This window comes from Nyctibius grandis, chromosome 2, assembly GCF_013368605.1.
Source record: "Nyctibius grandis isolate bNycGra1 chromosome 2, bNycGra1.pri, whole genome shotgun sequence".
Classification (NCBI taxonomy): Eukaryota; Metazoa; Chordata; class Aves; order Nyctibiiformes; family Nyctibiidae; genus Nyctibius; species Nyctibius grandis.
In genome coordinates this window covers 65682351-65696229 of record NC_090659.1, presented here as the reverse complement: position 1 = coordinate 65696229, position 13879 = coordinate 65682351, and the positions used below count along the sequence as shown (strand labels likewise).

At 37.2% G+C, this 13879-nt stretch overlaps 1 protein-coding gene across 2 annotated transcripts in view; it reads right to left on the bottom strand.

Moving 5' to 3' along the window:
• STK24 (serine/threonine kinase 24) overlaps positions 1 to 13879 on the bottom strand; it is a 68365-nt gene that overhangs the window by 41563 nt on the left and 12923 nt on the right. For both annotated transcript variants that reach the window (XM_068422988.1, XM_068422996.1), the window contains exon 2: positions 8628 to 8858. In XM_068422988.1, coding sequence (XP_068279089.1) covers positions 8628 to 8858 — 231 coding nt within the window. The remainder of the gene's footprint in view (positions 1 to 8627; positions 8859 to 13879) is intronic.

Here is a 13879-nt window from a genome sequence, read left to right as displayed (position 1 = left end):
AGGGACCTCGAAAGATCATCTAGTCCAATCCCCCTGCCGGGGCAGGATTGCCTAGATCATGTCACACAGGAACGCGTCCAGGCGGGTTTTGAATGTCTCCAGAGAAGGAGACTCCACAACCTCTCTGGGCAGCCTGTTCCAGTGTTCGGTCACCCTCACCGTAAAGAAGTTTTTCCTCATGTTTATGTGGAACCTCCTGTGTTCCAGCTTGCACCCATTGCCCCTTGTCCTGTCAAGGGATGTCACTGAGAAGAGCCTGGCTCCATCGTCATGACGCTTGCCCTTTCCATATTTATAAACATTAATGAGGTCACCCCTCAGTCTCCTCTTCTCTAAGCTAAAGAGACCCAGTTCCCTCAGCCTCTCCTCATAAGGGAGATTCATGAGAACTTCGGATCAACAGACTGGCAGACACCTGATAGTGCCATTGGTCACATTCTAGCTGAAATGCCTTGGGTCAGGAAGCCTATTTGGGCAACAAGATGGGGAACTAGCTCACAGAACTACTCCACCTAAACCTGGGCACAAATACATACACACACACACACACTTTTTTCAGCATCACTGTTGGCTGATTGAAGAAGTCTCATGAACAATGGTTTGACAGTGTGCTCCCATAAAACTTTAGACCAATCTGAACCATCAGTATACAATCCACCCCATCTTAAAAAAAAAAAAAAGAAAAAAATAAAAAAAAAAAAAAAGGCAGTTAGCCCCCTGCCTACTCAGTAAGTTGAACCACTTCACTGAAAGTTTAAATAGCCCCTACTGCTAGGGTAAGGAAGGGGCCAGTTGCAAGTCAGAGTTGGACATCCCCTTTCAGCAGCAGTGGAAAAAAGCTTGCACCTAGACGCCATACTAATACTCCCTTTTCAGATATCTCACAGGCTCGCAGCAACAAGTGTAGCAGTTAACACACAAGATACAAAAGGACACTTGACATATACAATATTACATACTGTTAGAAAGCAATGCTATGTCATCCTGATCTCTATGGCCAAACTAAATACAAGGCTTCATGTTACAGCTAATCTAGAAACAAGCTGTTACCAAAAACCATGGTCCTTCTCTCTCCCCCCACCTCCCATTTTCAGGGCCACCTGACTCCAGGTTTTTGGGGGGTTTTTTTTGCACCAGACCTAGCAATTTTGAAGCCACAGGTCTGAATTGGCTAATCTGTAATGGTTTGGGGTTTGCTCTTTTCAAGAGCCAAGTTAGTTTTGGAAGGGGCAGGAGAAGGCATTGGGGAAACTTGTTTCCCAGGTGAACCAAGTCATTATGCAGTTAAGAGATCCAATACAAGCAAAATGGCAGGAACATAAAAGCAGGATGGGGAGCAAGATACTCTTGCTGCCTATTTCAGCAGCAACCACCTGTTAGATGTGCCTAAAGGCAAGTACCAAGATGTGAAATTATGCACAGAGTATTTCATACCATACAGAAGCCAGCAATCCAATCAGAGCCATACAGAGGCAGCTTTTAAGGCTGTCACAACAAGCACAACACAAACATATTACTTCCAAGAAATTATATTTTACACTGAGCTTTCTAAATTTTAAAACAAGATCAGAATAACATGACACAGTTAAGCACTTAAACGTTGGGTAATACAAAATATAGTTATTATGAACTCTCAGTTTTCTTTGGTATATACTAGTGATGCTTCCTGACCTTGACACAAGTTTACAGTCAGAATTATATAGACATAAAAGACTAACAATGCATAATTAATTACACTGATGAACAGGAAAATTCTTGAAGTCACCATTGCTTACTAGGTAGATTTTCCCACAGATTCAGAAAAACAGGACAATATGATGCAGGTTCCAGAAAGTGATAATAATCCCTTGGGCTGCTAAAGGAAAGTAGTGGAATAAAAAGTTTCTAAAGTCACAATTCAAAACAATATCTTTGAATAAAGACCTTGCAAACAAGGGACTCTTTTCTCATTAAGAGCATAGCAAATGACTACAGGACAAGAAAAAAGTGGTAAAGACTATGGGCAACACAGGTTCAGAGTTGCAAGGTAACCATCTCTGAAATAAGAAGGGACCAAACTATTTTAAATATGAAAACAAGGTCTCACAGCAAAACCATCTGTGCTAGAGATAGACAAAGTTTATGGTTTTTTTCCGCACCCTTTTGCCTTTGTTTTATTTATGGCCATTGGGGGCCATATCAATGGAAGCTTTCAACTCGTCCTTTAAATCACTAGACCGACTAGATCCGAAAGCCTAACAGAACCATGACCGAAACTCTCTTGCCACCTCTTTCAATATTTAAGCCATCTTCCCTTTAAAAAAGTGTGTGTGATTATCAGATGAAATTTGCTTAGCTTGACCACTCAGCAATTACATCTTGTCATATTTTGGCATAACGGATGAGAAAGCATCGAACTATCAGCACTTAAAACATGAAAAAGCTTTCATACATACACTTAGAGTTGCTTCCAAACCTTCTCTGGGATAAACAAAATCAAGCCTGAACTTCAGTCTTTCTCTGGAATACAGGCTTTCCAAACCTCAAACTGTTCCTGACGCTCTCTACTGAATGCACTACAGTTTTCCAGCCACACTGTGAACTGGCCATATTGTTCCAAGAACGGCCTCACTGATGCCATGTACACCAAAGCCCTAGCCAATACAAGATTTATTTTGTCTCAGCCACAGCATTACTTACCAACCTCATATTCATCTGATTATCTAAAATAAACTATACATTAGTTTCAGAATCACTGCTTTTCAAAAATAAATCTTTATTTCTAGACTTCATTTGCCTGAACTTGTCATTCTACAGAGCTCAGTTAATCAAACTTCATAGAAGTGGCATGGGTTTTTTCATGAAGATATACTGTGTCATTCATAAAATTTCACCAGAAGCTATTTTCTGTTTTCTTGCACTCTATATAAACACCAGCTTGACTTACAACAGTAGGTATATTGTATTGTAGACATGAAATAAAAAGCCATAAAGGTAGAAAGACTAAAATGAAGATTATCAGCAGCTATCCTTTATGAACCTTATGAGCATCAGCTCCTCTTCTAAACTTTTTTTTAAAGATTTCTTAAAATACTTTTACAGAATAGGAAGTTGTCTGGGTAAAAAAAGGGGGAGAATAAACCAGAAGTCTGATTCTCATTGGGCCAAGAAGCTTCAACAGCTCAAAAGAGTGTCTCTCAAAAGCACAAAGTGTGCTAGAGAAATACAACTGAAGGATGAAGAAACATGAACTTAGAGACAGTAATATTTTTTCAAATACATAGTACAAGACTAGTTCAGCATGACTTGTACCTAGTTATATTGGATGTTGAAATTACTTGGTGCTCATTTGCTCTACCACTATATTCATATGTATAGAAGTCTAAGACAGGGAATTTAAAGACTTCTTAATGTATACATACATATATAACATATTGATCTCAGCTTCTGTCCATATAGATATATTAACCTCAGCTTTGAGAGTGACATACTTTCACATATATGCAAAAAAGCCAAGAAACTTTATTCTCAAACCATTTAAAGATAAAGATAAATTAATTTCCTCTTATATATTTCTAAATAATAATCCAAGATCAAATAAATATGAAAAGGTTACAAAGTTATAATAAAGTAGTAATTAAAGTTATTAACAAAACTGAAGAAACATTATCAGAGAGGCATCTGAATGTTGGAAATCAAATAGATTCCAAACAACTTGGCCTAAAAAGGACAAGAGAAAACTTCAGAACCAAATCTAAGCTCTTGAAAAATTGGTAAAGCAGAGTAAGATGCAAAAAAGTAGAGCTGACAAGCTCCTAGATAGAAAAACTTTCAGAATAAATAGCATAGAAATACTTTTAAAGAGTTAAACTATGGCAAAACTCAGAAGAGACAGCAAACAACTTTAGACAATTTTATAAGAAAAATAAAAAATTAAATCTAAGAAGAAACACAAAGAATTCCTATTCCATTACAAAGCAGGCAGTGGATGCTGTTACCTAAAATCTAAAGTAGTAAACAGACCCACAGAAGTTTCATTAATTAATTTTATGAGGATCTAAAAAGAACTACAATTGAGCATTTAATCAGATCATAGATAGAACAGATGAACCTTTCATTTGGAAGACAGCAAGGATAGGTATGGTTCCCAGAGCAGAGACATTACGGAGTCGCTACCTATTTTGTTAAGCCTACTTCATTAAGGAATATTGATACAGGTTTTTAACACACCATGGCAGATAAGGAACAGCAATCCCTCTAGATATATGCATATATATAAACCATGTCACTGCGATATGCTTTAAGAACAACATTCTAGTTACTTACTACCTCCTACAGTAGACAAAAGCCCTTTGTCCCAATAGAATGGGAACATGAAGACATCATATTTTAAAAATGTGGCTTTAGAAAGGAGTATTTGCGTTTCTGTTTTATATAAAGACCTTAGAGTTTCTGACAAAAAGATGTTCCGCAAATTAATTTATATTCAGGATGACAACCTTAACGGATACCCACTTCACTACCACTTATTGATCTTTTTGAATCAAGTCTGACCACAGCAATTATACACAAACCTCCAACAACAGACGTAAAGAACAAAGTCTAGAGGGAATGGAAGACCTTCTCTATGCAGGCAATCAGCTGCTTTTTATTTAAGACTCACTGTGTTAAAGCAGTAACACCTCACACGAACAGATATGGCTTAGTCTCGGATATGAAAAAAATTGCTATAAGGCAAACATTTCTGAAAAGATGAAGTCAGGATATAAAAAAATTTAAGAGTGAGATAACAAGGCATTTCAGTATATCACCCTACTCTGAAAAGTAGCTAAAAATTAATACATTTTTAAATGTAAATTTCTACGACAAAGTAACTGCCATTAACTCATTAAATGGTAATACTTATTTCAAGTTGTACTTCCATGTGTATCATGCAGTAGACACCAAAAGCTTGACAAGCTATTCTCATGAACATCATCTGAAGACAGTAAGAGGCCTCAGGCAAGTACAGCAGTATTATACAAGCCTTCTAAAATTTCAAGCAACAGGTCCCTTAACACACTGGCATGTATAATCATGTAGCTTAACTGAAGCAGGTGCGGAATAACAAAGAATAAAGAACAATACAAGGATTTCTCAAAGACAGATGATTCAGATTGGGTTTTTAAAAAAAAACAAACAAAAAAAACCCCCACACTCAAAACATTCCGGCTACCTAGAAAATCTTTAAAAACATAAAAGTCTTCACAGCAATGCCCATCAAACACCTCTGCTGAAAATACAGAATGCCTTTTAAAATCTGTCAAGTATCTTAAAGGATGTCAGAGCAGGTATTCTGCAATTACATAAACTTGTTCTAGAAAGGGACATGAAATATTGTCACGGTTTAAAGCTGGGCCGGCTATTAAACCTGTGGCAGACGCTCTCTGTTAACCCTCCCCCCCCACACCCAAAGGGAAAGGGAAAAGGGAGAGAGACTTATGGGTTGGAAAGTTAAAACAGTTTTAATAAACCATAGTAATGAAAAAGAGTATAATAATAATAGAAATAATCAAATATATACAAAACCAAGATCGAGAGCTTGGAAATCCTCCTCAGGCAGAGTTGCTCCCCCCAGCACGGGCAGAGGGGAAAATGCAGTAGCTCTCCTGCCATCACACCTGCAGGCTTTTAACTGCAGAATTGGCAAAGCTGGTACCAATCAGTGGGAGACAGGAGGGCCCCTCCCTCCTGGGCCCCACCTCCAGGAGGCAGTGGGTTAGTGATAAATAGGAAAGTGAGAATGACGTGTGTGGGATGGAATACCTCGTTGGTCAATCTTGGGTCACCTGCCCTGTCTGCTCCCCCCTGCAGCTGCAACCCCCCTTTGGCTCTTCACTCATAAGCAGTGAGGAATTTAGCAGTGACCTTGGTTTCTTTAAGACTAATTGGCCTGGTTTGGGCCAAACCAGGACAAATATTAATCATCAGGTCTGCAGTGTCCCAAATGGAATAGAAATTTTTCTTTTCCAGTATCTTGAAACTTGTTATAACAAAATAAATACCAAAAAGTTCTCATAAAAGACACTTACTCCTACTTAACAGCTGACATGGGAGTACTTGGGAAAAAAGTAATTACATTATAAGACACCTCTTCAGCTCACAAAAGGATATGCAAGAAACCTAGAGAAACAAAGACTGCTCTAGAGCTAGAAGGAAAAAAATGAAAGACTGAAATTGTTATTGGAATTGCTATTTGCCTGCCAAAAATAATTTATAGAAAATCCGTTTAAGAGTTCTCTATAAAAAGTACCTTTCTATCCAGGACCCAAAAGACACATGGTCAGCACACATCACACTGCACAGGCTTTAAAGAATAATAATCACTGCAGTGGCTGGCAATATAACCCAAGAGTCTATCATTTTCCCACTTGCTTACGAAAGAAGTTCATTGTGTGAGAAAACATTAATATCTTTCTTGTAATTAGAGCTAAACTGTCCAATCATGGAAGAAATAATGTCTGTTAATCACTCAAGACGTGGAAAATTAATGTGTTGAACATTCTTGATGTGATTTATCACATTGTCAGAAACAGAGCTAAAAGATGGTCAGACCCTTAGAACTACATATGGCAATCCTGGCTTGCAAATACAATAAAGATCTGCAGCAAATAAACCTAGATTCTTAGCCAAGAATACTAACCAATTCATTTAAACGTTAATAGGGTCCTTTTTAAGTGCGCGTCTATAGATATATATACCTGATGACACATTACTACTATCCAATAACAAGACCTGACCCTTCCTTTAGAAAGCTAATACAGCTGCAAAACATTTCCTTTGCAAAGATTCTGTCACTTCAGCATCACCTAATAACCACCACATATTCATTTTTAACAGCATAAAGAAATGAGTTTTTTGTCTTGAAGACCAAAAGTTCTGTAGTACCAAGTGTCTTGCAGAACAACACACATTCACAAAGAACTAAAGTAATGAATAAACATGACTAGCTGTACATTCTACTAGCCATAGAAAGAGCTATACTTTCCTCCAAAAGTAACAGAGCCACTCTTAGTGCAGTATCTTAGAAAACTGACACAAGTCGGAAAATTCACAGGCTACTGCGCTTGACAGAAGGGATGCAGAAGGTACAAGTTCACCCCGTTCAAATTTGGACATTGGATTCTCTTTTTCAGCCACATTGCTACTATACATTTTTAAAACTATGAAGTGGCATTCCCATCAAACTTTAACTATTTTTCTTGTATGCTATTTCACTTATCCTATAAGATCTTACTGTTCCTCCTCTAAAATGAAGAGATTTGAAGCAGAGAGACAGTGCAGGAGAGAAATACCACTTTCGCTTTTTTGCCATACTTCACTTAACTACCAAATCTAGACTGAGAAGTTTCAAAAGTAGTAATAAAAGCCATGATGAAAAATTCACGCAATTTACTGTGCTCTATTATGTGCCTTCTGATGCTTCTGAGATCTAAACTATACATAATTTCTAAGTCCAGTACTGGTGACAGGTTATCAGGTCTGAAACCATTCACCAAGCCTACAGTGATAAGACGTCCAAGCAAACTGGTTCAGAGCACAAGGAAGAAAGGAAAAACTGTCCTTTCAGTAATGCATCTCCTGGATTCAGAAAAAGTCATTTTTTCCTTGGAAACTAACTGGCAATCTCAGAAATTCAGAGATAAAACAGGGTCCCCTTTTCATAACTTCCATGTCTCTGCTGATAAATAGAACGCTTCCACAAAGGCAAAAGCAGACTAAAAATTAATTTTCAAGTATTTTCTGCCTACTTGTAACTTCAAACCCTGTCAAGAGAACAATCTATTACCTAGATTGCCATCTCACTGTCATAAAACAAAGAGCTATATAGATAGAGACAAAGTGTGACCAAAGAAATAAAGTGGTATCAAAAGCTTCCAGATACTTTCACTACCTTCTAGAGGTAATAAATCACTGTATCCATCCAATTAAAAAAATTAAAAAAAGCACCACCTCTATCTGACACACTTAAAACTGAACGCTGCCATTAATTAATATGGCAGGGGGAAGAACGGGAAACAGATTCAGAAGGCAGTTAAGGGAAACCCTTCCATTAGCTTCACTTATGGCTAATGTGCTGTTTGATAATGTGCAAATAAATTAACTTTTAGATTTTAATTTTTAAATCACTCAGATCAAGGCTAGGTTCAGTCTCCTTTGAAAAGCAACCTAAGCTTTGCCACTAATCAAACCTTGACAAAAACTTTCAAGCTTCGCAAAACAACTGATACTACATTGTTTTTAATGTTTTGACAACTCAAATGCAGACTTAGGTTATATTTTCTGAATTTAAACAACAGTTAGAGTTACATTCTCCTAGTATTATGAGAATCAAAACTATTATGTAGAGCTTAACAAATTGATGTTATTTAAATTAATTTCTTTTTGTACAGAAATAGCAAAAGAGGTGCGGTTTTTTTCTATTAAGGTCTGTTACATACTTCACAAAATATAGCAACTCATTCTTTCTTTAGAATTGAAAGGACAAAAACATATTTTTCTTCAACTGAGGTCTGACTGAAACCTTGCCAACAAAAACAGGCACGACTGGATAACTCGGAAAATAATTACTTATAAAATCAAATCACCAGCACCTGTAAGCATCTTACCTTTAAATAGGATCCATAATATTTAGTTACGTATGGACTGTCACACTGACTCAGCACTGTGATCTCCTGTTGGATGTCTTCTATTTCATCTTCTGCTTCTTCTAGGTCAATAATTTTTATAGCAACCACTTTCTGAGTCCGATTGTCAATTCCTTTAAAAACTTCACCAAAAGAGCCCTTACCAATTTTCTCCAGTTTTGTAAACAGTTCTTCTGGATCTGCCTTCAGAGTCTGTTAAAAATAAGAGAAAAGTTACTCAGTATTTGTAACATTAAAATGAAATGTGGTATTTTTAAAGGCAACAAACACTTAAAATTCTACACATTCCTATTTATCCTATCTATCTACATAATTAATGTGTTCTTCCTACATCCCTTATATGCACACACTGCAACATCTATGCTTCCCTCTCTATAAAGTACAAATTTAACACCGTCCCTGTGACAGAATTTTATCCTATCTGGCATCAGAAAGTGTTGCTACCTCACTTTCTTCTTCTTTGCCAATAAACTGCACCCAGGCACTGAGAATAAAAGATTCTTACAAAGATTTGGTTTCTATTAAAAACAAAATAGATCAAATACCACTACTAATAAAAGTAAACCTTTTGTCTACCCTTTTCTCTTGAAATCGGTTCCTCCCCAGAACACAGGGTCCTATTCTCTTGAATTCTTCATGTATCTCCTCCTCTTAAGGATTTTCTTCCCACTCTTCAGTGCACAGACTACTATTTCCTTTTGTTTGATGTGGCAAACAATCCTCTTCCATTTTCTCCTACTAAGGATCACCTGCACGAACTGCCATGCTTCCCTCTTTATCCCTGACCCCAAGGTTTTCTGGAGCAGGATTTATTTTTCTTTTCCTTCTTCTCTCAGTTGGATAAACACATTCACTCCTAAAAACCATCTAGTTCCCAGCTATCTTGATTTGAACCGTCACATGAAAACTACAAGCACTCACTTAAACACGCGAATGTAAGACCTAGGCAGACCACTCTGCTGTATTTGTTGTTTCTCCACTGTCAAGTATTCAGCTAGCTACTGCTGCTCTTAGACTTCTCACTTGCCGTGCACGGATGGTAAATTCCACTGCGCACCTTCTTAATCTAAAAGCAAGGAGCCTTTATAGCTAAGAAAAATATATATAAATTACAATTAAACTGGAAAAGTCATAGGTAGGTAAAATAGTCATGAAATGAAGAAAAAATAGGATAGGATTACCTAGAATCTTTCCCTTAAGAAATAAAACAAAACACTTGAAAAGATTTGTTATTGTTCTTAAAAGGATGAGGTCCACGCTAACTAAGTGAAAATACATTGTTCGTATAGAACAAGGCTCATATAAGAAAAATTCAGTAATGTCTAAATAAGCATAAAACCACACAGTTTATACTACTTAGCCAAAGTTTATAAAAGCATAAAGAGGGGAATGAAAATTTCTAAGTTACCACTGACAAACACTGAGCCAACATTTTCACTTTAGCAATTAAATTTAGCTTATACAGCATCTCCCACCCATACTTCTGGCTATTCCTGCTCTCACAGCTGAAAGGTGATGTAATTAACCCATGCAGCCCCGAGAGGAAGACAGTCTAGAAGATATTTTAGTTTGTCTGGAGGTATCTGAATTTCACAGCTAAATTACATGTTTTGAGGATCAGGTAGCTGTGACTGAGCCCAGAGATAAACCCACTCAATTCTTTGGGCAGTGTGTTTGTGGAGCAGTCTGGATTCTCTCATCGTGTGGCGCAAATTGTGAGTACACTACTACTTCTAATACTTTAAAGTAAGCTAAGAGACATCACAGTTTTCAGATAATCATCCCAGGAATAGATCACTGGTGAGATCAGTCCAAAGAAAAAACATTCAGATTCTAAGTACACTGCAAGACTTCACCAGTCTCAGGAAGTTGACCCGATTTACATCTTATTGATCCATCTTTATATCCAAAGCCAGTTTCACAAAACAGAAGGACATGGGATTTTATCACCCTTTTGCCATTAAAAGGAACAGACCAAGAGATTCAAGTCCCTTCTACCAAAAGAAGCTTGTTCCTCTTTCAATTTCAATGTAATGAGAATTACATACTATTACACACTATTAAGTACTACATACATCATATGCTAATTTATCTCCCACTTAGAAACCAGACCAGGGCACTTCATGTTTTCCAGCAAGCGTAGTTATCCTTTACACAGTAGCCCCTACCAACACTTCCAGGGACATCATTTATAAGAAATCACAAAACTAGGAACGAAATCGTGCCGTAGTGGTTCTCCTCGTGCCCCGCTGAATGCTCTTTTGTCAATATTCAAGAGAGTCTTCTCTGAGAATTCTTCATGAATAAAAATAACCTTAACACTTGCATCAGCCATTTTCCCTTGCTGAAGACAATTATCAGTTTATGCTTTCATAGATACTGTGTTAGAATTTGAGATGATGTGCTGTAAAGAGCTGTGCACGCCTAATCCATCCACACAAGCCTTCCAGATCCATTCACTAGCCACAGGAATCTCAGCATTACATCATTACAAAGGCATCTGGGTAAGTCACAAACCAATCCTAGACACAGCTGCCTAAAAAAGTCCGTGTTTCACCCCCAGAGATTGAAAACCAGCTCTGCTCACGGTGTACTGCAGTTGTTCATATGGAGAAAAATACAAGGGCTACCTGCCAGCAGCTCTTTGAGAGCTGTTGGCCGTGTGTATTCACCCCCTATTTTCCCTTTTCCCCCCAACCCCTCAAACATCTATTATGATCATACATTAAAGCCCATTACTTCACAACACCACAATCTTCAGAGACTTGCAGAACTCTCACAGCTTCATTTTTACAGTGTCAGGCTCTTGGGATTCTGGTATTAGGTCAACAGTTTTATAAAACAACTGCAAAAAAACATTTTTACAGTCATTTTGTGTTAATAATTCCAGCAAATCAGGGAAGATCACTGCTCCTGGAAGTCCTGAGAAGCAGGGAAGAATTGTTCCCGTTTGATTTTTTACAATCAAAATTTTGCAGCTGTTTTGAAATGTTAGTTGTTCAATAGTAGCTAGAATTAACATAATTAAAATTATTATTAATAATAGTTCCTTCTCCAAGTTCCTTGTGAAATTACTAATTATGAAAAAAAAAACAAAACAAAAAAAAAAAACAAAAAAAACAAACCCCTTTTCCTTCCCAAATCAGAACTTTGGTAAATTCATTTCTTAGTTTTAAAATTTAAAAGTTGCCATTCCCAAATTTTGTTCTGAGTAACAGGGGGTAGTTTAAAAGAAGCCCTCTTGCTCTGTAAGGTGGTCTGAATTTTCTTCTCAGGACACCAGCTGTTTGAAGTGAGTGCTTTAAACTACTGGCAACCTGTGTTTTTGGAAAACTACCAGTTGGTCTCTCTTTAATGACCTGCTCAATTTCAAAAATGGAGAGATCAAGCCTCCAGATACATAATGAACTCCTTGAATCTGAAAGTACAAGTGGCCAATTCACATTTGTTTTTCCAAGATCACATCTGGCAAGGATGCTTGCCAAATTTATTTTTGTTTGGTTTTGTAAATACTTCCAACAAAGCCAAAACAAACAAATAGCTTTATAAATATTCTCTCTATATGACTGAATACAGAAAATGTTTTCCATAGATTCTGTCACTACAGTTTTGCTGACTCTACTCTTTGCAAGCTTTCACTAAGCATATAGCTTTTTCCTACTAATATTAAAATAAAGGGAACCGATAAAAGAGCCTTCATGTAACTGAGCACACTGAATATTGCTAGAAACCACAAAATAGAACAGCAACATCTGCTGCAAAAGGATAAAGCTAATCACCTTGCTTGATAAGGAGCTAGATCTCTACCACTAAAACATTGCCTTCAAAGTGTGTCACAAAATACCTATTGTGGCAAATCAAATACAAATTCTGGAACATTTATATCTAATGATTACAGAACTTTCAATTTCCATAACCACTTGAATTAGTTTGTTTTTTGAATAGTTTTTCACACTTCTGAATACCAATCACAACCATCCTGTCTCAGTCTCGGGCTTGTTTAGCCATGCAGAACAAAGTCCTTTACTTTTCACCATAAGCAGAGCTACCATTCACCCAATAATTTGAGTAACCTCTCTGTACTTGTTCCACATTGGATTCATTACTTTGGACCTTAATCTGCCAGAAATACTTACTGCACTTAAAATTAACTCTTCTCAGTACCTAACATCACTGTTGCCCACTTCTACAGAATAAAGATAGTCTGATACATTCTTAGATCCTATTTGTTCAATTTGACCCCATGGCTCAAACTCAGGTATGATCAACTAAACCCACTCATCTCTTCCTAATCCTCTGCACTTCCAACTAATGAGCTCCCAGTCTATTGCAAAGGTTCTTTGCATACTTTGCATTCATACTTATGACACCCTGCACTTTGTGCAAGTTCAGTAATTGTTCAGTAATTCAAACCCTCAAGGTTGTGTAGTTCTTCAGTAACGGCCTCTCAAGCAGAATGGGTGCCTTTAAATTTTGTACCATCAGCAAATTTTATCTGCATGCATTGCCTTTTTTTATGCTAAGGTCACTTTTCAGTCACCAACTGTCAAGAACAATCCTGGAGAAACCATCAGTATCATCCACGCTGACATCACCTCTCCAGTACTCTCCTCATAGCCAGGACTATAGGCATCTTACAATGTCTTTATTTTTATTAATCTCTAATTCTCATCTGCACTAACTGTCCCTATAGCTCAACAGAAAATGTTACTGAAAGTCAAACTAGTTAGACCAAACTTTATCCATAACCATTCTGACCTAAGACACAGCTTTAACTGAGTCTTTCTGCATCTCATTCCAGTTCTTATTTCTAACGTCCTTTTATGAAGGGTTATTCATTCAGTTATTGTAGAAAAGGGTTAGAAAACTATTTTTCTCTTTAACTTACATGAATTACAAGCCATTTCCGTATTCAAGTTCTCAAGCTTATTTGGGCAACTGATTTTACTTGCAGATCTCTAATTTCTCTATGCCTGCTCCTTTGAAATACACAAACATCTTTCAACACCTCATTTTGTATACTTTTCATTTCATCAAATCAATTTCCAATTAGTCGGTCCAATCTTCATTCCCTATTAAGACTAAGCCCAAAACACCATCATCTGAAGAGGTTCAGAGATTTCTGGTGAAAATTAAATACTACATGGTGAACCAGCTTGTGATTGTCGGTGATTACTGGTGTCTGCTACCACACTTGGAGATAAAAAGAATGT